The sequence below is a fragment of the Leptodactylus fuscus genome, chromosome 10 (assembly GCF_031893055.1).
Source record: "Leptodactylus fuscus isolate aLepFus1 chromosome 10, aLepFus1.hap2, whole genome shotgun sequence".
In the NCBI taxonomy this organism is placed as follows: domain Eukaryota; kingdom Metazoa; phylum Chordata; class Amphibia; order Anura; family Leptodactylidae; genus Leptodactylus; species Leptodactylus fuscus.
The window spans coordinates 65,188,055-65,215,670 of NC_134274.1; the positions used below are offsets into that span (position 1 = coordinate 65,188,055).

The window sequence follows — 27,616 nt, forward strand, 5'->3', positions numbered from 1 at the left end:
GTGGTCTCTGCGCCGTCGTTCCTTAGAAATACCGGTTTTTACTGGTATGCAAATGAGTTCTCTCGCAGCAATGGCAGGGCCCCAGCGCTCAAAGGGCGTTGGGGGTGTCCCCACTGCTGCCAGAGAACTCTCTCCAGCAACACCTCTATCTTCAGCTGCATCCTCCCATCCTCTCGTCGTCTTCCGTCTGGGTCAACTCCGAAACCTGCGCAGTCGGCTCTGCCAGTGAGATACTAGTAGAGCTGACTGCACATGTCGGCCGGCGGTCATTTTTTCGAGGCCGCAATTGCGTGCACGCACAGTACTCTCCTCTAAAAAAATGGCCACCGCCCGGCATGCGCAGTCAGCTCTACTAGTGTTTCACTGGCAGAGCCAACTGCGCAGGCGTTGGAGCTGACCCAGACGGAAGATGACAAGAGAAGGGGAGGATGCAGCTGAAGATGGAGGCGTCGCTGGAGAGAGTTCTCTGGCAGCAGTGGGGACGCCCCCATCGCTGTTTGAGCGCTGGGGCCTGCCCCCATTGCTGCAAGAGAACTCATTTGCATATCGTTAAAAACCGGTATTTCTAAGGAACGGCGGCACAGAGACCACGTCTAAAGGTAAGAGACAAATAGCCTTTCTAAAGGCTATTCTGACATCTAAAACACAAAAAATACATATTTAGTGGTAGAATCCCTTTAATCTAAGGGTGCTTTCACATGTAACTTTTATTAATACCAATAAAAGAACCAAGTCCCTATTAAAATGCGAGAGGAGGCCTCTTGAATTGTAGAAGACCTCACCATTCATACATCCATAGGAGGTAGGGCAAGGATAAAGTTGAGACACTCAGAAATGTCTATCTGATTGCTAGGTACTGAGAATATATTGTTAAAGGACTACATATACATAAGCCCCCCCCCCCATAGACAAACTATCGATAACTCCAAAATATAAGTAAAGATAGTGTTGTTCAGGCATACATAGACTAATTCCACTAGTACAACTGCAGATAGCCACATCCGTGGGGTACAGATATAGCAGGAGGGAAAGACACTTCCTGCAGCTTGTTCAGCTGGTCAGACTAGCAGCTATGTTCTGTAATGTGTCTATCCCTAAGAACAAACTGCTATAGCTTCTGAAACAAGTTCAGCATGAGGCCAGCTGATATTAGACATGTGGGAATAAACAAATATTAGCTAACTAAGCGGTATATATTCTGTCGACGTGTCTCGCTATTAAGCGATATATATTCTGTCGACGTGTCTCGCTCCTCAGGACAGTATTGACGATGTATATAAGGAGAGATGATGGAGAAAGTGCGGTAAAAACCACAGTTCCTGGGACCTTTATGGTAGGTCCTAGTATTTGCACAGGTCTGACCTATGCAACTAGTGCTACATCAGATAGACAGGTCTGAGTGTCTGGACTTTATCCTTGCCCTACCTCTTATAGATGTATGAATAGTGAGGTCTTATACAATTCAGGAAGCCTCCTCTCGCATTTTAATAGGGACTTGGTTCTTTTATTGGTATTAATAAAAGTTATGTTTTAGGGTTATTTTTCTTTTTTCGGGGGTACCCTTTTTGATAAATTATTGCTTCTGATACTACCATACCCAGTGTATACGGCTTACACATGTCCCATATTGATGCAATCTTTGAAGCCTAAACTAGGAGTATAGTCTAAAAAAGAAAAATACAGAAAATTCCCTATGTGTTTCTCCCTGTTTTCATTTTTTTATAAATCTATGTATGCTTTTCTTCCATTTAACCCTTTTAGGACAAGTCAATTTTGGTTTCTTGTTTTTGAATTTTTCTCTCCACTTTCCAAAGCTCATACAATTAATTTTTCTTTTACTGATATAGCCATAGTAAAGCTTAAAGGGATCCTATCATTTAAATGCAATTTTTTTCTAGGTACCAAGTCGGAATAGCCTTAAGAAAAGGTATTCTTCTCCTACCTTTCGTTGTCTTCTCCGCGCCACCGTTCGCCTGTAATCCTGGTTTTTGTCAGTATGCAAATGAGTTCTCTCGCAGCACTGGGGGCGCCCCCAATGCTGTGAGAGAACTCTCCAGCAACGCCTCCATCTTCTTCAGGAACCCGCCTCTCTGCGAGTCTTCTTCCGTTATGGGTCTTCAATTTTCTAGGCCTCGGGCAGAGCCAACTGCGCATGCCTGGGCCACAAGAAAAGGGCCGCTTATACAGCTTACAGTGTAAGCAGCCATTTTCTTATGGCCCGAGGCCTAGAAAATTGAAAACCCAGGACGGAAGAGGACGCGCAGAGAGGTGGGTTCCTGAAGATGATGGAGGCGTCGCTAGAGAGTTCTCTCACAGCATTGGGGGCGCCCCCAGTGCTGTTTGAGAGCTGGAGTCCGCCACCAGTGCTGCAAGAGAACTCATTTGCATGCCGAAAAAAACACGGTTTACAGGTGAACGGCGGCATGGAGAAGACAGCGAAAGGTAGGAGAAGAATAGCCTTTCTTAAGGCTATTTTGACGCGTTAGTGAGAAAAAAATTGAGTTTTAATGATAGGATCCCTTTAACATTTTTTTTTAAAGATATTAAAACTAGAGATGAGCGAACACTGTTCGGATCAGCCGTTCGGAACAGCACGCTCCCATAGAAATGAATGGAAGCACCTGGCACGGCAACCGGCCGCCGGCAAAGTGTACATGCCAGGTGCTTCCATTCATTTCTATGGGAGCGTGCTGTTCGGAACGGCTGATCCGAACAGTGTTCGCTCATCTCTAATTAAAACATAACAAAAAGGGGGTGTTCACACTTGCGCCTGCAAGGAGCCAAAATTTGATCAAAGTATATTAAAAAAAATGATTAATGACACAAATACTGCCAGAAAATCAAAAGTTGTCTGAAAGTTTAGTTACGCTTTAAAAACCAACTTCTAGCACTGACTTCAAAAACTAGATCAAAATGACATACAGGCCACACAGAAGGTAACTGCAGCAGGTTAGACTCTGCAACCACAGCTCTATTTTAATGTTCCTATGGTGTTAAAGCATCTCCTATATTCAGAATTTTCCAGCATTTAAACCCCACCAATTTACAAAGTAAATGGGTAAAGGATAAGTTGTCTTTGGAGTATGGGAGGAAATCCAGGCAAAAACGGGGAGAACATACAAACTCCTTGCAGATATTGTCCTTGGCAGGAAATCGAATCCAGGACTCCGGTGCTGCAAGGCTGCAGTGCTAAGCACTGAGCCATTGTGTTGCCCCAAGGATAAGTTGCCTTTGTGGGCAAAACAATTTTTAAAATAAGGTATTGAAAAATAAATAAATAAATAAATAAAATAAAACTACCCAGAGAAGCTGTACCTTCCAGACAACCATTCAATAACAGAGTAAGGCTAAAGCCCCTGTTGCTGACAGGCAGCTTTTTTTCTTGCAGATTCTGTTGTGGTTTTTTTAAGACCTTGTTCACATCTGCGCCCGGTCTCCGTTCATGCAGGTTTCCGTTGTTGTGCACAAAACTGAGCAGGAGACGGAACCCTGCAGGACTCTTTCAAACCCATTCATTTGAATAGGTTTGAAAGATGTCCGGCCGTGAGCGCCAGTGAGCATTTTATGCTCTCCGCCGCAAAACAGTTTTTTTAAAATCGGACACAGAGTCGGACATGCAGTACTCTGTGTCTGGTTTAAAAAACCCGGTTTTGCGGCGGAGAGCATAAAACGCTCACCGGCGCACACGGCCGGACCCGGTCTGACAGCTTTCCGTCTTCTGCATGCAGAAGACTTTCCGTCTTCTGGACTCTGGGCGCTAGTGTGAACCTAGCGTAAGCCAAAGCCAGAAGTAGACTGAGCAAAAGGTAGATGTATAAGTGAGAGCTTCCTATGTTTTTCTGATTCCTTTGTAACTACTAATGGCTTAGGTGCAAAAAAAAAAAAAAAGCAGCAACATGGGGCCTTAGGGTGCATTCACACTGAGTATACGCTACTGATTCTAAACATTAAAACACGTTCACAATCAGCGCGTATAAAGCAGATCCCATTCATTTCAATGGGAGCCGGCATACGAGCGCTCCCCATTGAAATGAATGGGCTGCTTTTTTCTCTACGAGCGCTCCCATGCACATGGCGTAAGCTCTCGGCTCGGAATGAACACTAGGGTTGTGTATAGTATATATTTTCATTTACCTGTCATTTTTCTGAAAAGATCAGTCATTGAAGAGAGAATTTCTTCATCTGTTAAGGTTTCCATAAATTCAGATTCCTTTCCAGCAATGAAACAACAAAGCACATGCCCTAGCCTGGCAAAACAAAATATCAGACAGTCCTACACCATCAGGAAGCATATCTTCACTTTTCTCAGTAGATTTTCCCTAACCGTACACAAGAAATTTTATGCTACTTGGTGGAGAAAAGAAGGATCTCATTCCAGAAGGATTTTTTCATTTTAGGAGCATATAAAGGCCAAAAGAGTTAGTTGTATTGAGGCTCCACATTGCGGAAACGCAGCTTTTTTGCTCTAGATTTTGCAGTCCTTCCTATATATTTTCAACTTATTTTCTAGCTGTATTCATTGAAGGGAGACCGCTCCAATAAGCATAGATCTGACCACTAGGAATAGCAATAGATGTCAGCCCTGCCTCTGGACTATACCCTTTCCACAGATACTATTCTAACCGGTATGTAACTCAGCAGTAGGAGAAAGAAAGAAAGAAAGAAACAAACAAACAAAAAAGCTGAACCAACATGTCCTGAACCTAAAAATGAACCAAAACAGCTTGGGGGAGGAAAAACAAAAAACAAAGGTGGGATCTGTGTCCCTTATTGAATACAATGAGGAAAGGATTTTACTGTGAGTACAAAAATACATTTCTCTCTTATTTCACTGGGGGACACGGCACCATAGAATGTCCTAATGGAGAGAGGGAAATATAGAAGGAGGTCCAAGTTAATCCGTGCACTGGTCAGATTGTCCATCTTGGAGGGAGCTTTCACCAGGTTGTTCAACTATGAAGTCCCAGCAACTCCTCTTTAATGGAGGATGGCCATGAGAGATGCTATTGCCTAGGTAAATACTCAAGGGAGTGGAAGCCACCCTGAAAGGGAGAGTGATGAACTGAAAATGACACAAACCCGCCATGAAACTAAAAAAGCACTGACAGCACAGCGCGATGGGAATGTGGAGGCAAGTAGAGATGAGCGAACGCCGTTCGATCGTATTGGTATTTGATCGAATATCAGGCTGTTTGAGGTATTCGATTCCAATCAAATACCACGCGGCAAACGCAGTAAAAATTTGGATCCCCTCCTACCTCCCTGGCGCGTTTTTTGTACCAATAACTGTACAGGGGAGGTGGGACAGGAACTATGACAACGTAGGCATTGAAAAAACCCATTGGCTGCCGAAAACATGTGACCTCGGATTTATAAGAATATTGGTCGCCATCTTCGTCATACTTGCGGTGAGAGATAGGGAGAGAGATCTGCTAAGGGCTAGATAGGGATTAGCTTCTGCTAGGCAGGGAAAAAACTGAAGAACAATAGCTCTTTTACTGCAGGGAGAGGAGTCGATAGACGCTCAATCCAGCTTTGCGCGGTGTGTCCTCCCCAAACGCCAAAGTGGGATACACAGCACGTCAAGCTATATACGCTCAACCCAGCTTTCCACTGTGCGTACCCTCAAAACCTAACAGGGATACACAGCAATTAAGTCCGGCTATATACGCTCAACCCAGCTTTCCACTGTGTGTACCCTCAAAACCTAACAGGGATACACAGCAATTAAGTCCGGATATATATGCTCAACCCAGCTTTCCTTGGTGTATAGACCATAAAAATTGCATTACTATATATCTAAAAATGCGGAAGGATAGCGCAAAGGGTAGGGGACGAGGATGGGGACGAGGGCGTGGAAATGTAGCTGGGGAGCAAGGTTACGGTCAACCAACAGCGTATCCTGTGCCTACTCCTCTGCGGCAGCAAGCATTGCGCTTCCCCACAGTCGCCGGCTTGATGGCCACATTAAGAAGGGTAGAGGGTACAACCCTAACCAAGCCCGAGCACCAGGAACAGGTGTTACAATGGCTAGCGGATAATGCTTCCAGCACATTCTCCACCAGCCAGTCAGCCTCTACCTCAACTTCTCCTCCTACCCAACAGTCTGGTCCTCCTTCCTCAAAACATGCCCAATCTTCCCAGCAAAGTAATCCCACCTTTCCCACTTCCCAGGAGCTACTTTCGGGTCCATTCACTGTCCCTCTCTCTGTCCCACCACTTCCCGAATCACAGGAGCTACCAGATGAGTTTCTGTGTCCTGATACCCAAACACTGAAGCATCCGACATCTCCTGTTGTTGTTGTTGACCAGCAACCTGCCCTCAGTGACGATGATGAGACACAGTTACCATCAGGGCAGCCTGTTGCCATGGGCGGTGTGCAGGAGGAGGAGCCGAGAGAAGAATTGGACAGAGGCATGTCCAGAGGCAGAAGACATCTGTTTCACCAAAGCCAAGCCACAGCCAACAAGGCCCAAAATGTTCCCTATTCTAGCCAGCCTAGAAAAACTCCCCCATCGAGGCCACTGTCTTCGGTGGTCTGGAGATTTTTCAATGTATGTGCGGAGGACAAATATAGTGTGGCTTGCACACTTTGCAACTCAAAACTTTGCGCTGCAGTCCAGACCACCAGCCAAGTAACCTCCACATCTGCCTCCACCACTTTGGGGACTTCTCCCTCATCCTCCCCTCTTCCTGCCTCAATTCCTTCTCCTGCACCATCATGCGCCTCTTCCCAGCAACCCACCATCTCCCAGACGTTTGAGCGCAGGCAAAAATACAGCGCTATCCAACCACATGCACAAGCCTTAAACGGGCACATCTCCAAACTCCTGGCCCAGGAGATGTTGCCGTTCCGGCTTGTGGAAACTCAGCCCTTCCGTGACCTGATGGCAAGTGCGGCACCTCACTATGCCGTCCCAAGCCATCACTACTCCCGCAGTGCCGTCCCTGCCTTGCGCCAGCATGTGTCACGCAACATCAGGCGGGCCCTAAGTTCCTCGCTTTGTACAAAGCTCCACTAGACCATCGACGCGTGGACAAGTGCATGCGGACAGGGACGCTACATTTCATTGACAGCACACTGGGTGAATGTAGTTGAGGCTGGGACCGGGTCACAAACTAGGGCGGTCTACCTCATTTCCCTGCCCAACATTCCTGGCAGGGGGGCTGAACCACCACCCTCCTCCTCCACCGCCATCACATCAACCCCAGCTACCTGCTGGAAACGCTGCAGCACTGGCGTGGGGAGAAGTCAGCAGGCCGTGCTGAAGCTCATCTGCTTGGGGGACAGACAGCACACTGCCTCCGAGGTGAGGGATGCCCTCCTCGATGAGACGTCAACATGGTTTTTGCCGCTGTACCTGGGCCCAGGCATGGTCGTGTGTGATAACAGCCGGAACCTGGTAGCGGCTCTGGAGCTTGCCAACCTCCAACACGTTCCATGGCTGGCCCACGTTTTCAATTTAGTGGTGCAACGTTTTTTAAAAACGTACCCCAATTTACCCGAGCTACTGGTGAAAGTGCGGCGCTTGTGCGCCCACTTTCGGAAGTCTACAGTAGCCGCTGCTAGCCTCAAATCACTCCAGCAACTCCTCCATCTGCCAGAACACCGGCTGTTGTGCGACGTCCCAACACGCTGAAATTTGACATACCGCATGTTGAGCAGAGTGTGTGAGCAGCAGAGACCCTTGATGGAGTACCATCTCCAAAATCCATGGGTTCCTCAGAGTCAACTCCTGAAGTTTCTGCACCATGAGTGGCCATGGATGGCAGACTTATGCGAGATCTTGCGTGTTTTTGAGGAGTCCACCAAGAGGGTCAGCTGTGACGACGCACCCTTGAGTGTTACAATTCCGCTCCTGTGTGTGATGCGAGAATCCCTCATCGCCATCAGGGATAACGCATTGTACTCTGAGGAGTCGGGCATAGGAGCAGAACCATCCCAGGAGGATAGTCAGTGCATACTCCTGTCCGCTTCACAGTGTATATTGACGGAGGAAGAGGAGGAGGAAGATGAAGTGGCAGATGATCTCATTGTCACACAGGAGGCTAGTGGGGAAGTTCATTGCATTCCATTGCTGCAGCGTGGATGAGGCGAAATGGAGGAGGAGGAAGAGGAGGAAATGGAGAGTGACCATTCCAGTGGGAGCAGTGAAGTCATGACAAGTAACACTCTGGCACACATGGCTGAATACATGTTGGAGTGCTTTTCAAGTGACAAACGCATTGTCAAAATCCTGGACAGCAACCAGTACTGGAATTTTGCAATCTTCGACCCCCTAGTATAAAAATAATATCTTGACTTTTATTCCGTAGAGGGGAGGGCCAGTCACATTAATGATTGCCACAAGCAACTGGTGCAGAATATGATGGAGATGTTTCCATCAACTCTCGTTGGCAGCAGAGAGGAGAGTTCCTCCAACAGGCAACTGCCATTCGGTCCACACCCACTAGGGGCACATTCTCCAAGATCTGGGAGACGTTAGTGGCACCACTACTGCCACCACTGAGGGGCCTAGTGTCACCAGGAGGGAGAATTATAGGCGCATGTTGCGGGAGTACCTGGTCGTACACAGCCCTGTCCTCTCCAATCCCTCTGCACCCTACACTTATTGGGACTCCAAGTTGGATTTGTGGCTTGAACTTTCGCTGTATGCATTAGAGGTCCTTTCCTGCCCTGCCGCCAGCGTGCTATTGGAAAGGGTCTTCAGCGCAGCCGGTGACATAATCACAGACAAGCGCTGCCGGCTGTCAGTGCTGACCAGCTGACTTTCATCAAAATGAACAGCCATTGGATAGACCTATCATTTTCATGTCCACCGGTGTCAAGCACCCCGACATGAAGTTTCATGTGTGTTCTCAACCTCTACAATTCCTCCTCCTCCTCCACCTTCAGCGTTGCACAATTCTGCTCCTACTAGGCTCAATCCACCCTGATTTTCCCAAATTCTGCTAGTTAGAGGTTCAAGTCACCCCAAGGGCCAAAAACACTGCTGGTGCATGGCTCTACTCATTTGGAAGGGCTCGAAAAATGAATTTTTGAAGGTCTTACCACATCACACACATATCCACAATGACAGTTAAGGGTGGGTACTGTTGGATTTCCCATTGTCTATTCCATCTGTGGTTGTCATTGTTAAGGTTTCATTAGCGTAAAATTTGGGATTCTGTCCATCCAATTGGGGAGGAAGAAGGTTTCCAGGTATTTTCCCACTTTCATAGAGGTTTTTTTTGAGTGTGGAAAGTGTGTAGTTGATAGGCTGTGATGGTGGGGTAAAACTGTGACTTGGGCTTCTTAGATGCCCCGAGGCATGCTTCCCCTGCTGTCCCAGTTGCATTCCAGAGGTGTTGTCATCATTTACTGAGGTGTCATAGTGGACTTGGTGACCCACCTGAGTCGAATAGTGGTTTCCCCTGAAACGAACGGTTTTTCCCCATAGACTATAATGGGGTTCGATATTCATTTGAATAGTCGAATATTGAGGGGCTATTCGAAACGAATATTTCGCTGTTTGCTCATCTCTAGAGGTAAGTGTCGCAGATCTCAATAGGTTACAGGAATTTGCCGGTCTCCAGGGACGCTACCAACGAGCGCACGTATTCCATGCAGAACCTGTGGACGCAGACAACCCCGTTGAGCCCCTTCAGATCCAGGATAGGTCAAAGACAGCTGTCCTTGGTAATGATGAACAGGCTAGAATGAAAACCCCAGAAACGATCTGAAGTGGGAACAGGGACAATGGCCTCCTGCCACTGGACAGTGTAGATAGCAAGAACAAAACTGTCCACTCAACTGGGAGAGAAGGCAAAGTAAACAGAAAAATGTTCCATTTGGAAGGGAGAACTTGATAGAGTAGCCGGTCGACACCACCTCTCGGACCCAGATGTCATTGACGCTGGCAAGTCCGATTTCCCAAAAGCAGAGTAGCTATCCTCCCACCTGAGGTCTGGGCTGGAAAGAGGGCTTTTCTGAGCAAGAGTCATGGGAAGACTATACACCAGAGTGAGAGGTGGAGCCACGAAAGGAACGAAAATGCTTAGAACGATTGGAAGAGGCTGGCTGATGCTTAGGGGAGGAGAGAGCTTTTCTTCCCCTGTGGCTTAGGAGATGAACTTTTCTAGGCCGCTGCCAAAAAGTCAGCCCTGACAGTGCCAGTAGAAGGAAAGGGCCATGACAGTGTTCTTAGAAGTGGATTTAGCATTCTACAAACAGATCTAAACATTACAATAGAGTACCACTGCATTGGCAGCCACCTTGGTAAACAGTGAGCTGCTTCCAGGGAAGCATCACACAGGTAATTAAGCGTTCAGGATGTGACAGATGAACAGGTAGGATAGGGAGGATTCATTGGAGAAACCCCTTTGAAGCGGTTTGGCCCAGGAAATACAGGCCTTGCTGACCCAAGAAGCAGCGAAGGAAGGCCACAGGGAGGAGCCAGCTGCTATAAAGACGGCCTTGGCAAAAGAGTCCACCCTCTTGTCCAAGGGATTCCTGAGTGAAGCAGAGTCATCTAAAGGTAGAATAGTAGCCAGGGAGAGCCTAGTTATCACGTTGTGCATTGCAGAAGACTCTGACCACTTGGAGACACACTTGTTTGGAGAAGGAAAAGTGTAGGGGACAGTCTGGGTGAAGCCATTGTTCCTTATCATCAAACGTATGGTCAAACACCCCAAGGCTGGGGAAGACAAGAGCAGGTCAGCAACTATGGTAGAAAGGGGTCCTCTGAAATCTGTAAAGTATCTCTGATGCACGGATGAGCTCCTGCGTAGCAGCAGATATAGGTGTGCCTAGCTGATGCTCCGAGTTGGAGTCAGAGGCGTACCCAATAGACAAGGTTGCACATGTCGGAGAGAAGTTGTGAGCTGTGGCCCTATCCGGGGAGTGCGCAGAGGAAGTAGCTCATCGCGGGAGGACATGGTGGATAGGGCCCAAGCAAAAAAAAAGAAGGGGGTAACCCAGGGGGTTATCCAACCAGACTGCAGGCAGAGGTCCTGTCGCTGACTGCTGCACAGAGGGTTATCCCAGGTGCTGTGTCCCTCAGGCTAGGCTGGATAAGGTCGTGTAGAAGCTGCAGGAAGCAGGTGATGCTGAGGAAAAAAAAAAAAAAAAAGAGCACAGGATAAGAGAAAAAAAATAAGAACTTCACCCCGCCCAGAGAAATTCCTGTGGTTCCCTAATAGGACAGAGGAGCTAGGTCCTCTCCTTGACCAATAAGGGGCGCTAGGGGACTGCGAAAAGGGCAGGCCTATATGTGTGACCTAGTCCTCAGTGAAACCGGGGGCTTGAGTAAGACCCGGGAGCACCTGGTGCAGACAATAGCTGGGGGCTCCGGGGGAATGAGGGGGGGTAATCAGGTTGTGTCGCATATGGTACTGAGCTAAAACTGGTTAGCATAGTCCTAAGCAAAGGGTATAGAGCAGAGCTGACATCTTTGTTATTCCTAGTGTCAGACTCTTATTGGCCAAGTCTATACACATAGTGCTATGTCCCCAATTAAAATAAGCACAAAAGCTTTATTTCCACAACATGGGGCCTCAAGCTAATAAGGGTTTTCTATCTACTAAAGCAGGGGTAGGCAACCTTTTTTGTTCGGCATGCCAATTTAAATAATAATAATTTTTAAAAAAGCTACCAGATGCAACAAGACAAATGTGTTTACTTCTATTTCCTGGAACGGATCTGTACTTTTCCAGTAGAAGCAATGAAAGTCCATGTGCAGCCCCCAAATTAGTGGTAAATGTATGTGTCCAGGAGCACTGTATGGCAGCAGTCTTATTGTGGAAACACACTATGTACAGTGTTGGTTAAAAGTATCGGCACCCCGGCAATTCTGTCAGATAATACTCATTTTTTTTCCAGAAAATGATTGCAAGCACAAACTCTTTGGTATTACCGTATTTTTCGGACTATAAGACGCACCAGGTTTTAGAGGAGGAAAATAGGGAAAAAAAATTTTGAAGCAAAAAACTGTAAAATATATGGGAGTTGTAGTTTTGCAACAGCTGCAAGGCCACATTGACAGGTGACCCTGCAGCTGTAAGGGGACTCATAGAGTGTTTTTTTTTTTTGCGGGGCCAGATGTACTTTTTAGTTATACCATTTTGGGGAATGTCTATTGCTTAGATCACCTTTTATTGAAAAAAAAAACCCGGCGGTTTAGCACTTGTGATTTTGACGTTCACCATACAGGAAAACTATTAGTAGACCGGGCATTTTCGGATACAGGAATACCTAATGTGTATGTGTTTGACATATGATTTTCTACTTTTATATATATTCTAGGGAAAGGAGGTGATTTAGAACTTTTAATTATTTCATTTTTTTATTATATATTTTTAAAGCGTTTTTTTTTTTTGTTTGTTTTTTTTACTATTTTATTCCCCCCGGGGGCTTGAACCTGCAGTCACTTGATTGCAAGTCCCACAGACAGCAATACAACTGTATTGCCGTCTATGGGACATTCTGTATATTAGTATTACGGCTGGTCATAGACCCAGCCGCAATACTAATATAGCAGTGACAGGCCTGGGAGCCTTCATTAGGCTCCCGGCTGTCACCCGAACAGGTCGGCTCCTGCGATATCGCCACGCAGGAGCCGGCCTGCAACTTTACAGGTATGGGGCCGGTGGGGACCGGCCCCGGGGGGAAGAAGGGGCCGCCAATAAAGACCCGGCATCCGCTGTAATAGAGAGGCGGATGCCGGTGAGGGATAGATGCTGGTACAGGTGCCGGGGCCTGAGACATCGCTGCGCTCCTCTGCCCTGCATGAAGCCAGCTGGAACGATGCTGATATTCCCAGCGTGGTGGGGGGACGGAGGAGCGGAATAGCATCACTCCTCCCGCTGCTGGCTTCATGCAGGGCAGAGGAGCGTAGCGATGTCTCAGGCCCCGGCACCTGTGCCGGCATCTAGCCCTCGCCGGCATCTGCCTCTCTATTACAGCGGATGCCGGGCGGCCACATTCAGACTATAAGACGCACCCTTCTTTTCCCCCTAAATTTGGCGGGGAAAAAGTGCGTCTTATAGTCCGAAAAATACGGTAATGTCTTCATTTATTTTGCTTGCAATGAAAAAACACAAAAGAGGATGAAAAAAAAAAAGTCAAATCATTGATTATTTTACACAAAACTCAAAAAATGGGCCAGACAAAAGTATTGGCACCCTCAGCCTAATACTTGGTAGCACAACCTTTAGACAAAATACTGTGAACAACCGCTTCCGATAACCATCAATGAGTTTCTTACAATGCTGGAATTTTAGACCATTCTTCTTTGGCAAACTGCTCCAGGTCCCTGAGATTTGAAGGGGGCCTTCTCCAAACTGCCATTTTGAGACCTCTCCACAGGTGTTCTATGGGATTCAGGTCTGGACTCATTGCTGCCACTTTACAAGTCTCCAGTGCTTTCTCTCAAACCATTTTCTAGTGCTTTTTGAAGTGTGTTTTGGGTCATTGTCCTGCTGGAAGACCCATGAGCTCTGAGGGAGATCCAGCTTTCTCACACTGGGCCCTACATTATGCTGCACAATTTGTTGGTAGTCTTCAGACTTCATAATGCCATGCACACGGTCAAGCAGTCCAGTGCCAGAGGCAGCAAAGCAACCCCAAAACATCAGGGAACCTCCACCATGTTTGACTGTAGGGACCGTGTTCTTTTCTTTGAAGGCCTCTGTTTTTTTTCCTATAAACTCTATGTTGATGCCTTTCCCCAAAAATCTCTACTTTTGTCTCATCTGACCAGAGAACATTCTTCCAAAACGTTTTTGGCTTTCTCAGGTAAGTTTTGGCAAACTCCAGCCTGGCTTTTTTATGTCTCTGGGTAAGAAGTGGGGTCTTCCTGGGTATCCTACCATACAGTCCCTTTTCATTCAGACGCCGACGGATAGTACGGGTTGACACTGTTGTACTCTCGGACTGCAGGGCAGCTTGAACTTGTTTGGATGTTAGTCAAGGTTCTTTATTCACCAACCACACGATCTTGCGTTGAAATCTCTCGTCAATTTTTCTTTTCCGTCCACATCTAGGGAGGTTAGCCACAGTGCCATAGGCTCTAAACTTCTTGATGACACTGCGCACGGTAGACACAGGAACATTCAGGTCTTTGGAGATGGACTTGTAGCCTTGAGATTGCTCATGCTTCCTCACAATTTTGCTTCTCAAGTCCTCAGACAGTTCTTTGGTCTTCATTCTTTTCTCCATGCTCAATGTGGTACACACAAGGACACAGGGCAGAGGTTGAGTCCACTTTAATCCGTTTCAACTGGCTGCAAGTGTGATTTAGTTATTGCCACCATCTGTTAGGTGCCTCAGGTAAGTAACAGGTGCTGTTAATTACACAAATTAGAGAAGCATCACATGATTTTTCAAATAGTGCCAATACTTTTGTCCACCCACCTTTTTTATGTTTGGTGTGGAATTATATCCAATTTGGCTTTTTGACAGTTATTTTTGTGGTTTTCCATTGAAGACAAATTAAATGAAGATAATAATACCAAATAATTTGTGATTGCAATCATTTTCTGGAAGAAAATGAGTATTATCTGACAGAATTGCAGGGGTGCCAATACTTTTGGCCAACAATATATGCATGCAAAAACACACCTTTATACAGAATAATGGGTACTATTCCGTTATCGGGCCAGCAGCAGCGCATTTCAGCACCAGCTTTCGGGACAGCAGTTCAGTTCAGCAGCGGGAATTACAATGACATCCGAGGACTGCTGGCCCGATGCTTGTGCCCAGTAGCCAGTACATCAATGACCCCCCCTCCATCTCCTCCTCCTTCCAGTGCTGCCCCCCAGCTCTCCTTACATCTACCCCGTACCCTCTCCCCGCCACATGACTAAGCCGATGCTGGCCCGATGATAGAGGCCGTGCTTGTGTGTAGTAGGCAGTACATCGATCGATGCCCTCATCCTCCTCTTCCTTCCAGTGCTGCCCCCCAGCTCTTCTTACATCTGCCCCGTACCCTCTCCCTGTAATAGGCCTCACCGTAAATCTTGAGCAATGAATGCTACTAGATAGCCGCCGGACGCTGCAGAAAGTTTGTCCCTCCGGCTCGCTGTAGCTCACCGTTCCTATAGTCGGCGTGTTTCTTGTCAGGGCCTGGATTGAGCCCCGGTGTCTTTCCTTTCGGTCTCGGTACTAGCGCTGAGGTGAGGCCTAGTCGTGTGGCGGGGAGAGGGTACGGGGAAGATGTAAGGAGAGCTGGGGGGCAGCACTGGCAGGAGGAGAAGGATGGGGGAGGGGGGTCATCGATGTACTGGTTACTGGGCACAAGCATCGGGCCAGCAGTCCTCGGATGTCATTGTAATTCCCGCTGCTGAACTGCTGTCCCGAAAGCTGCTGCTGAACTGCGCTGCTGCTGGCCCGATAACGGAATAGTACCGAATAATGTCCCATAGTAGCCCCTGCACACGGTATTAGGTCTCACAGCGGCCCCTACACACAGTATTATGTCCCATAATGGCCCCTGCACACACTATTATGCCCCATAGTGGCCCCACCACATGGTAAAATAATCCAACTTTAATCATATTAAAATTTTTGACATGCACTAGCTATTATATTGTGGAGTACAATAAGCTGAGCCTTAGGAGAGGTGACAAAACATAAAAAACTGCGCTCCGGAGCTGCTCCATTCTCTTCGGGACTTCTACCTAAAGTCAGCGGCCAATGATTGGGTCTCAGGGGTCACATATGCATAATGACACTGACGTGACCACTGCGGCCCTATCAACAGTCTCTTACATCGGGCAAAGGCGCCAAAGAGAACAGAAAGGCTCTGGAGCGCAGAGGTGGTATGTAACATTTTTTTATGTTTCATAACCTCCCCCGGGGCTCTGCTTATTATACTCTGGGGTCGCTGTTTCGATTCAGCGAGGACTTGGGCTGCCCGTGCCAGGGAAATAAGCCTTGCAAGCCACTCTTGTCAAGCCTGCCGGAATTGCTGTCCCCTGCCCTATTGCATAATGTTGAATTTCTAAACAGCAAAAATGCACTTTGATACAAGAAACTCATTGTGCTATTAATCAGCCCTCAAATTTACTTTAAGCATATAAGTGGCTTAGAAGTAAATTTGAAGTTTTGCTGCAGGATTCAGTGATAGTTCCAACCTCTCTAATAACAGATCGGAAGATAATGTCAACCAGAGTTTTTAATTCCTTGAGAACCTGTCTATTTTGGCCCTAAAGAGGACCTTTCATCAAATCGGGCACATGCAGTTTTATATACTGCTGGAAAGCTGACAGTGCGCCGAATTCAGCGCACTGTCGGCTTTCCCGATCCGTGCCCGGTGTAAAGCGCTATCGGTCCTGGGACCGTAGCGCTTTAGTGTCAGAAGGGCGTTTTTGACTGTTAGCCAGGAACGTCCTTCTGCCTCGCGGCGCCTGTCGCGCTGTACTGTGGAGCGGGGAGGAGCGCCCCCTCCCTCTGCTCACACAGCTCGTCCATAGACGAGTATTATAAAGGAGAGGAAGGGGGCGTTCCTCCCCGCTCCACAGTACAGCACGATAGGCGCCGCGAGGCAGAAGGACGTTCCTGGCTAACAGTCAGAAACGTCCTTCTGACACTAAAGCGCTACGGTCCCGGGACCAATAGCGCTTTACACCGGAAACGGATCGGGAAAGCCGACAGTGCGCTGAATTCAGCACACTGTCTGCTTTCCAGCAGTATATAGAGCTGCAAGTGCCCGATTTGATGAAAGGTCCTCTTTAAGGACCTGATTAGTTTTTACTCTAGAAACCAAAACTTTTGTTAGTTTTCTGTCAATGTAGCTGTATGAGGTCTTGTTTTTTGCAGGATTAACTGTACTTTGCTGACTAGCTTTATTTTTTTCTATTGGGGTATATGTAAAATATTTGAAATTTTTGTGATCTTGCTTTCTACTTATCGTTTTTTAAAGGGCTCCCGATGTGGCATATATAATTTAAATAATAATTTAATACCTGACAACCACAATGCTATTAAGGAAAGGGTTAACACATAGCAATATATATAGCTTTCTTAAGTTTTACTACTTTTGCTAAATAAAATAAAAAAAAAAAAATTGTTTTAAGTTTAATTGCATCCATATGATCCCCATTACATAAATATACATGATACAGCATGATAGCCTTCCATAACAAACAGGATTAAAGCTTCAAAATAATGTTTCTTACTTACTGTCCTGGTGGTTCCAGAACCACACAACCAGACAATTTTCTCACCCAGTTTTGCTTCAAGTCTTTGTTTGGTTCAGTAAGAGGAGAATCACCTTCCCACACAGTCTGGATATAAGTAGTGTTCGGGTCCCAAAAGGGTTTTTCAAATTCAAGTAAAATTTTATTATTGGTTCCAAATCCCAAATTTTTAATAGCCTGAATCTTGATTTGTGGAAGAGGAGGGTTAAAGAAATCTAGATATCGTTTCTTGAGAAACCCTGAAAACAAATGAAACCATCTGAAAATCATACACAGAAAAAAAAATTGTAACAACCACTTTTTGAGATGAAGCCTTTCCTGCAAAAACCTGAGTACTGTGGAATACTCTGAAAACATAAGAAAAATGTAGTATAACATGGCAGTCATTTAAAGGCATTCTATCATTAAAAAAAAAAAAGGATCTTGAACCCCAGGGGGTCTGACCACTAGGGGTAAGTTCACACGGAGGTTTTTGGTCAGGATTTTGAGGCGAATATGGCCTCATTGTCAATGGGGCTGGAGCCACAGTTCTGGTTAAACCCATCCACACATTGTAGAAAAAAAAAAAAAAAAATGTTGCAGTGGAAATGTTGCGATTTTAAAAATACGCACATTTGTGTAGAGTGCAGCATGTCAATTATGCCTATGGGAACTATTGCATTTTCTAGATCCTATTAATATTAAAGTTTGTGAGTTTGTGGGTTTGTGTGTTTGGATGTTCGGATGTTTGTTCCTCAATCACGCAAAACCCGCTCGACCGATTTGGCTGAAAGTTTCCACAAACATAGTTAATACACCCGATTGCGCAATAGGCTACTTTTCGTCACAATAGCGCACATACGTTTGTGCCAGGACCCCCACAAAACCCAAACTCACACCACCATCTCTGCAATCTCACACACTTTGGACCATAGCAAGCCACAAAATTCATATTGCCCTCTACAGCCTAGCCGCTAACCCCACACAATCACATATACATATACTTTACGACTTTGCCCCTCACCTTAACGATACTCCAGGAGGCGCTCTATAACGCTCCGGAGCAGCCATGTTTGCAGACCCCCACCGCTCTGACAATCCGCGACACCGCCCACCCATGTCAATACCCCTAGGCGGTCTAATAAATGCAAAAAATAAAGTTTAAAAAAAGTTTAAAAAAATTAAAAAAAATAAAAAGGATTAAAAATTCAAATCACCCCCCCTTTCCCTAGAACACATATAAAAGTAGTTAAAAACTGTGAAACACATACATGTTAGGTATCCCCGCGTCCGAAATCGCCCGCTCTACAAAGCCATACAAATATTTTTCCTGTTCGGTAAACGCCGTAGCGGGAAAAATGGTCAAACCGCCGTTTTTTCACTCTTTTGATTCTGATAAAAATTTGAATAAAAAGTGATCAAAGCAATAACATTTCCTGAAAATGGTAGAACTACAAAGTACACCCGGTCTCGCAAAAAAAGACATCCTATACATCCCCGTACACGCACGTATAAAAAAAAGTTACGACTGTCAGAATATGGCGACTTTTCAAAAAAAAAATTTTTTACACAGTTTTGGATTTTTTTTAAGGGGTCAAAATGTAAATAAAACCATATAAATTTGGTATCCCCGGAATCGTAACGAAACACAGAATACAGGGGACATGTCATTTTGGTTGCACAGTGAACGCCGTAAAACCAAAGCCCGTAAGAAACTCGCAGAAATGCATTTTTTCTTCAAATCCACCCCATTCTGAATTTTTTCCCTGCTTCCCAGTACATTATATAGAATAAATAATGGTGGCATCATGAAGAAAAATTTGTCCCAGGAAAAATTAAGACCTCATATGGCTCTGGGAGCGGTGAAATAAAAAAAATAATGGGGTTTAGAAGGAGGGGAGTCAAAAAAGAAAAACGAAAATCAAAAAAAGGCCATCGGCAAGAAAGGGTTAACTTCAAATACTTCTGTCCCAAAGTCACTATGTAAAGTTTCTCACAACACCGTATAGCGGCTCTAATACAAATTAACTTCAATACAAAAGTCTCATGTATTCTCTGAATTACAGCAAAAACAAGATACAAACTTACATTTCATATCCCATAGCTTATACACACTACGAAAACCTTACCCGCGCCTGTATATACCCACTTCTACAATCATCGCAGACAAAGTCGAGGGTACCAGCTAGTAGGAATATAAAAGCAGAAAGTCCAAAGAGTAAAACTCTGCGGACTTTTTGTGAAAAGTGCTGTGGGAAAAACTGCGATGCGTTGCAACAGTTTTTTTTTCCCCAAAGCGCTTTTTGACTGCAGCTCACTACATGGGGCCTTAATCATATACTTTCATGTGATAACTCCATTGAGTACCAATATAAAAGGTTCAAAGAAAAATCTGTATTTATTTACCTAGTGGAACAGTGACAATGACATGATCCGCCACAAAGCTGTCGCCATCTTCACACTGCACCTTCACAGGATACACATCAGAGTTGTTGTCACGAAAAGCTCCATTCCAGTGAATGTTCTTTACTGGTTTGTTTAATATCACTGTGCCATCTGGTAATGGTGCCTTAATGTGGTTCACAAGACTTTCATAACCTCTACCAAAAGAAAGACAACTATAAATACTCTACAAAAGATAAACGCTGCAAAATTATTCAGATTTATTGTCATTGGTTAAAGGGATAGTTCATGTGATTTATCTTGTGCCCACATGACCAGCAGCAGCAGAATTACTACAAGTCACGGGCTGCTTAACTGCTCCGCCTTATAAGACAAGTCGCCATCAAGGAACCATCTATGATCTAATTAAGTAAAACAAGCAATTCCGTACATCTAGTAATATATCATAATATTTGGGACGTTTAGTTATTGTTAAGTTAGATATATTTGATGGTTTGAAGGCATCTTTATAGTAGCATCCAATGTTTAGATGATAACGGCTAGATCACAAAAGGGGGGGGGGGTGGCGGTACTGGATCCTTACATCCACAGTACTGAATGAAGCAGCAGGGCACATGCTTGACTCCACTTCACATTCTTCCCCAGGCCCAAAGCAGCTGCCAGGAGTAGTTGTCAAAGGATCTGTGCCATTCAATTTCTACGGGACGTGACAAGGATATGTCATGCTCAGCTATCTTTGCCAGTGCCATAAATTTTGAAAGGTGAGGCAGGAGACCTGCAGGCAACTGGTAGGAGTCCCAGCATTTGAACCTCACCAAACTAGCTAAAAATCACTAAAATACCCCTTTATCATATGATTGTGTTGTTTCCTTACCATACTTACTTAGGAAAGGTGCAGTCAAGTCCAGGAAACATTGTGTATTCTCTGAAAGGGCACAATGCCACATCGTCCATACTATGGGTTCCACTTATACAGCATTCTATATTCAGCAACCCCGTCAGGAAAGCCAAGTTTATTTCCACCAATTCTTTATCCCACCCCTTTGAGTTCTCAACAATCTTTTGTCGCAAAAAACTTCCCACACTGGCCCCAGGTTCACATTCACCATCAGTAAAATTCCGGGTTTCCTCTAGCCAGGTGTTATACAACTCTGTAATGTTGGCAAATACTTCAGGGTTGATCTTTTTTCCAGAACTACTGTAGATAACTGGGATGTCAGAGGGATGGCCACCCACATTAATTTTTTGGTTCTCCTCAAGCAAGGCATCTGGGCTTAAAAGGGCAAATTGAGATGCCAATCGGAAAACTGGGTTGCCTGGAGATGGTCCATGAATCCATTGTGCACCGATCTCAACCAGACCTTTTGCTGCAAGAGAAAATACACGGTTTATTAAATCTCATTATTATTTCACAAAAATTCTTTACAAGTGTAACTGCCCTGTGTCATAGTGATAAAGATTGAGACAGATAGTGGTGGAATGGCCATAGACTTTCTGCAAGTCTTTACACTGCAAAGTAAGTAAGCCACAGTGATAATTTAGTGCTCCGGCCTCTTCATTCCAGTAATAGGTCACAACTTTGACATGACACTATGAAATCCCAGTGCTTTTTTTTTTTTTTTTTTTTTACAGATACTCTTTAGGTCAATTCATTTTTGTTGAAAGTGTCAGGTGGTTTGTCTACAAATCACCTGACACTTTCTACCAACAGTACAAACTGCTTTAAAGATAAGATATCCTTTAATAGTCCCACAGTGGGGAAATTTCAGTAGGTTACAGTAGCATAGTAATACAGATACAGGATAATACACAGTAATATATTACAGACGTAGGCACACATATACCAGGGGGTACCCAAAAGTTTCCAGAAAAGTTGTTTTTGAAGCGTGTATTTACCGTATTTTTCGGACTATAAGACGCACTGGACTATAAGACGCACCTAGGTTTTAGAGGAGGAAAATAGGGAAAAAAAAATTTTGAAGCAAAAACTGGTAAAATATTTAATATATGGGAGTTGTAGTTTTGCAACAGCTGCAAGGCCACATTGACAGGTGACCCTGCAGCTGTACGGGGATGCATAGAGTGTTTTTTTTTTGCGGGGCCAGAAGTACTTTTTAGTTATACCATTTTGGGGAATATCTACTGCTTAGATCACCTTTTATTGAAAAAAAACCCGGTGGTTTATGATATATGATTTTCTACTTTTAGATATATATATTCTAGGGACAGGAGGTGATTTAGAACTTTTATTTATTTCATATTTTTATTATATATTTTTAAAGCTTTTTTTTTTTTTTTTTTTTTTTTTAAACTATTTTATTCCCCCCCCGGGGCTTGAACCTGCGGTCACTTGATTGCAAGTCCCATAGACAGCAATACAACTGTATTGCCGTCTATGGGACATTCTGTGTATTAGTATTACGGCTGGACATAGACCCAGCCGCAATACTAATATATAGCAGTGACAGGCCTGGGAGCCTCATTAGGCTCCCGGCTGTCACCCGAACAGGTCGGCTCCTGCGATATCGCCGCGCAGGAGCCGGCCTGCAACTTTACAGGTACGGGGCCGGTGGGGACGGGGGAGAAGGGGCCGCTGATACTGACCCGGCTTCCGCTGTACTAGAGAGGCCGGGGAGGGATAGACGCCGGGGCCTGAGACATCGCTGCCCTGCCCTGCATGAAGCCAGCGGCGGGGGGACGGAGGAGCAGAATAGCATCACTCCTCCCGCTGCTGGCTTCATGCAGGGCACAGGAGCGCAGCGATGTCGCAGGCCCCGGCACCTGTAATGGCGTCTATCACTTGCCGGCTTCCGCCTCTCTATTACAGCGGATGCCAGGCGCCACATTCGGCCTATAAGACGCACCCTTCTTTTCCCCCCAAATTTGGGGGAAAAAAAGTGCGTCTTATAGTCCGAAAAATACGGTATTTTTTTGTACAAAATTCCGCTTGGCACACTGACTGAGAAGGCGTGGTTGAACAAATAACTAGCTGCAGAATCGCGTACTACGAAAACTGCGCGCGCAGCAGCCTCATTCTGGAAACTTTTGGGTCCCCACTTATACAGAGAAAAAGAAGATATATTAGGAGTCTGTAGCAGCTAAGTGAATAAAGAAGGAAGACTTCAGGGTCACTTAGTTCTCTGTGCGGAGTGATCTTCTCTTGGTCAGATGTAGATTATACCGCCTGATCGCGGTTGGAAGGAAGGACCTGCGATGGCTCCTTCTCACACTTGGGGTGAAGCAGACGGTCACTTACAGTGCTGCCAAGTGCCATCAAGGTCCCATACATGGGGTGGGATTTATTCTCCCGCATGGTGGTCACCACAGACAGTATCCTTCTGTCACCCACCACCTGTACTGGGTCCAAGGGGCTCCCCAGGACAGAGCTGGCCCTCCTATCAGCCTGTCAAGTCTATTTCTGTCCCTGGTTGACATACTGCTCCCCCAGCAGGCTACACCGAAAAAGATGGCTGAAGCAACCACAGAGTTGAAAAAGGCCTTAAGAAGTGGCCCCTGGACTTCAAAGGCCCTCAGCCTCCTGAGCAGGTAGAGTCTGCTGTGGCCCTTTCTGTGCAGCGCCTCCAGGTGATCAGCCCAGTCTAGTTTATTATTGAGGAGCACACCCAGATACTTATAGGTCCTGACTATCTCAATGCATGTCCCTTGGATCTCCACCGGGGTCGGAGCACTTCTCCATTTACTAAAGTCCACCACCATCTCCTTGATCCTCCCAGCATTAATCCTGAGGTGGTTCTGCTGGGACCATTCAACAAAATCCCGGTTTAAGTCTCTGTATTCCCTATCGTCGCCATCAGTGATAAGGCCTACTATAGCAGAGTCATCGGAGTACTTCTGTAAGTAACAGCTGGATGAGTTGTGCCTAAAGTCAGCAGTGTACAGTGTGAAGAGAAATGGGGCAAGAACTGAACCTTGTGGTGCCCCCGTACTACAGATCACAGTGTCAGACACACAGTCCCGGGCTCTCACATACTGAGGGAATCTGTTGCCAAGTTTGGGATCACTAAACCACCAGTATGACATTATAAAGCTGCGGTTCAGCTTCCTGGAGTCCACTCCTAGATTCATCTACCTGATTTTATAATATATATTTTTATTTATTTTTTTTCTTTAACAACATAACATCAAAAAAAAAACTCATTTATACATGGGCAATGGGCATCTTTAGAAACCTCAGCTACATAAAAAGTTGCACTGGTGACATAGCAGCATCAAACCTAAATATGGGTGCTCTCTAACCACTTCACTTAAAGTACTATTCCAATTTTCATAAGTTATCCCCTATCCATAGCGAGGAGTGTGAATGTGGCAGCCGACAATCAGGAGAATGGGGGAAATAACCTTCCCTATTCTCCTGATTCATGGGTCCTACAGCTATGGATATGGGACAACCTGTTAAAAAGGGGAATACCCCTTTAAGAACGTAGCCTAGTTTAGGCCTTAAAGAAGCACTCCGGTAGAAAACTGCACATCCCCATGTTCAAAAGTTAGGTTGTGTGTGGTATAATATTACAGAATAACGTACCAGGAGGTTTATTATGAAGTTGTGTGCTCCTCACTAGAGCACTTATCTCCTCTCTGATAAATTTTGACTTTTGGTGAAGCCATGCTCCTATTTTTATTTTATTTTTTTTAAAACTGAAGTGCATTTGTGGAAAGCTCAAGAAAATGAGAGTTTGATTTGAGGCCAGAAAACACCATTAGGCTAAGGCCCCGCGTTGCAGAAAAGCAGCATTTTTTTCTTGCAAATTTTGCTGTGGTTTTATGAGCAAAACCAGGAGTGGCTACAAGGAAGTTGTTATACTTCTTCCTTCTGTGCAATCCACTCTTGGCTTTAGTTAAAAAAAAACAAAAACAAACATGCAACAAAAAAAAAGTTGATTTTCTGCAAATATGGGGCCTTAGCCTTAAAGGCTGAAAGCTATGACAACTAAATTTCAATTTCTGGTGCACAAATCAACTGAGATGTGCCTGAAATAAGGGCTGTAAGCCTCTTAATCACACGGCGTAAGCGTATATGCCGATATACGCGCACTTCCCATTGAAAACAATGGGCTCTGTTTTGAAGCGCCGCGCTCGGACATGTGTATACGTGCGCTTAAGCCGTGTTAAGGGGCCCAAATAGTTGCTTATGAAGACTGGCATACTATACACCAGTGTTAATAAATTAGCCCTATGGTCTTCGGAATGAGCACCGTATTAATAAAATGATGCAGAATGTGAATTTATTTTTTACATCACATTGTTTCTAAAAACTTCCTTCCCTTTATAAAACTCCAGTGGGAAAGGGGGGGGTGATCTTGAATGCAAATGTATGATAGCTATTTATAATGTGAATAGACCCTAATATTAAGAAAATACCGCTACATGTAATAATTATATAAGCAGTTTTCTAAACAAAAATTCACATGTACAGGTTTTGGTCACGTTTATCATGAGTTTTTCAAGCCATAATAAAATGTGGATCATAAAGAATACAAAGTACAGAAACTACTTCTAATCTTGTGCGAATGTAACACATTGAAGGCCTCATTGTGGTGGCTGTACGGACAAGACAACCTCTTCCTCTCCACGCTGCAATATACAGTGCGCCACCTCGTGTCAAACCAGTGTAATACACGTCTGTCTTGACAGGAGGTGACAGGGAAAATAATTTCCTCATCGCCAAGGTTCTCGTAAGCCTCGTTCACCCCCGGCCCTCAGGACTTATACTCCGCCATTGCTGCACCTGAGAGGCCCTATCTGCAAACAATTACCGAAACTCTGCGTACGAATCCGGCCTCCGGTTCTCGCAGTGGCTTCTAGAACCTTTATATTGTGGAAGCCATGTTTGTGCAACTTCTCTGCTGCTCCGAGGCCAGAGATCCCGGCGCCGATGATCAGTATGACTGGAGCCCGAGGACCCATGGCTTCCTGCTGCTCAGAGTCCAATCTGCCGCGGGTGTGTGGAAATGCAGCTAGTGGCAGGAGGACAAGGAGGAGGAGCAACATGCCCATCTTTATAAGGCGGCTAGTTCCTTCTAGAAAGAGGCGACCAAAGTACGAGCCGTGTGTAGTGTCCCCTCTCCTCCTCACAGTCCGTACAGCCTTCTAGAAGCAGTTCTGTCTCCACAGCTGCAGTGTCTGCAAACCTCCCCAGATCCCTGTAGAGTTCTGCAGCTGCAGCCACATGTTTAATATTAGACAATGAAGATTCATACACTGTGGGCTGTAGCTATGTGGTGTACAGAAATGGTAACGGCGAATACTAGACTCGGTAAGGACCTTCTGACGTCTTAAGGCCACTTCACAGGGTAGGCGTGTCCTTATTTGTAAGAAGGTCCTTCCAAATGAAGAAGACTCCAATCTAGTCACCTCACTAGTGCACGGGCTAGAATGGAGTTGCTGGAAGGAGAATCTACCAACTCCATTCTAGACAATTCATTACTGAGGTGACTAGATTGGAGTTGCTGGAGGGAGGACCTGCTAGAATCAACTCCAATATGGACTGTTCAGTACTGAGGTGACTAGAATGGAGTTGCTTAGAGGAGCTGCCGCCAGAAACTCCAATCTAGTCACCTCACTAGTGCACAGGCTAGAATGAAAAGGGGCCCCCCAGGAACTTCGCATGGGGGACACATGGTGTAATGGCCCATTAAATTTTAGAGAGTTAGATACATTTTAATCTAGAGTTTTTGTTGGTATTTTCTTTCCCCTTTTCTCCCCCTCTTTTCTCCTCAGTATTACAGTGGTACTTACCAAGAGGGTCCCCCTCTGAAGTTGGTCGCAGTGGTCGTCACCGAAAGATCCAGAAGCTTCTATCTCCGGGCAGATGTTTCTTCATCACTGGGCAGATTCTTCAGGGCAGCTGTTGATTGGTCAAGGCTGTAAAAAGAGCGGGAAATTTGAACATAAATAAGGGAACGGACGCCGTGATCAAGCAGTTCTGTCAGGGAAGCTATTGGAACCTGAGCTCCCGCCCACCCATCCTCCACTTTTAATGGGATGAACTGTTCCTTGTCGCGATGTTTTGGTTAGAGGGAAATGGTCACCCAGCTAATGCTGGGTGGACTAGATTATTTGCTTTTTATGCTTATTGGTTATATATTTGATTGATTGAGTTGGTTTTATTGGTTATTTATTTATTTATTGGTTCATGAATTGATGGTTTTTGGTATTACATTCTAACTAATTGTGATGTAACCCTTAACAAATAAACATCGCGGCCTATTTTTAGCCACATAAAGTCGTTGTGGAGTATTTATTTTTTTATGCATTAAGGGTTTTGAGTTAGCTAGGTTTTTGTTAGGAAAATTGGGCCTATTACACAATGGAGTTGCTGGAAGGAGAATCTACCAAGAGCAACTCCATTCTAGACAATTCATTGCTGAGGTGATTAGATTGGAGTTGCTGGAGGGAGGACCTACTAGAATCAACTCCAATATGGACTGTTCAGTACTAAGGTGACTAGAATGGAGATGCTTAGAGGAGCTGCCGCCAGAAACTCCAATCTAGTCACCTCACTAGTGCACGGGCTAGAATGGAGTTGCTGAAAGGAGAATCTACCAGGAGCAACTCCATTCTAGACAATTCATTACTGAGGTGACTAGATTGGAGTTGCTGGAGGGAGGACCTGCTAGAATCAACTCCAATGTAGACTGTTCAGTACTGAGGTGACTAGAATGGAGATGCTTACAGGAGTTACCGCCAGAAACTCCAATCTAGTCACCTCACTACAGGACCAACTATACCCCAAACCACCTACCCATATAGCGGCCACCAACTAAGAGGAAGATGAGACTCCACGGACTATTATACCCCAAATCAACCCACCCACCCCATACCCACCACTCCCCCCCCCCCCCCGACTCCAACTCCCACACACACACACACTTTACTAGCTTTGGCAATGCCAAATATCTATTCGGACGTGGAAATAAAGCCTATTTGATTTAATTCGACTAGTGTGGAGTGTCTATAGGGAGGATCCGTAACTGTCCAAGAGAGACATTGTATGTGTGTGTGTGTGTGTATATGTATGTTCTAGCTTTGACTTCA

At 45.4% G+C, this 27,616-nt stretch overlaps 1 protein-coding gene across 1 annotated transcript in view; it reads right to left on the bottom strand.

The window, feature by feature from the left end:
• The window catches only part of LOC142183479 (peroxisomal N(1)-acetyl-spermine/spermidine oxidase-like), a 28,443-nt gene extending 2,641 nt beyond the window's left edge, over positions 1-25,802 (bottom strand). The window contains exons 1-5 of the mRNA XM_075258583.1: positions 25,336-25,802; positions 20,445-20,928; positions 19,565-19,758; positions 17,163-17,418; positions 4,135-4,247 (exon numbers count right to left, since the gene is read on the bottom strand). Of these exons, the coding sequence (XP_075114684.1) occupies positions 4,135-4,247; positions 17,163-17,418; positions 19,565-19,758; positions 20,445-20,928; positions 25,336-25,576 (1,288 nt within the window). The 5' untranslated portion in view covers positions 25,577-25,802. The remainder of the gene's footprint in view (positions 1-4,134; positions 4,248-17,162; positions 17,419-19,564; positions 19,759-20,444; positions 20,929-25,335) is intronic.
• Between the last annotated feature and the right edge of the window lie 1,814 nt (positions 25,803-27,616).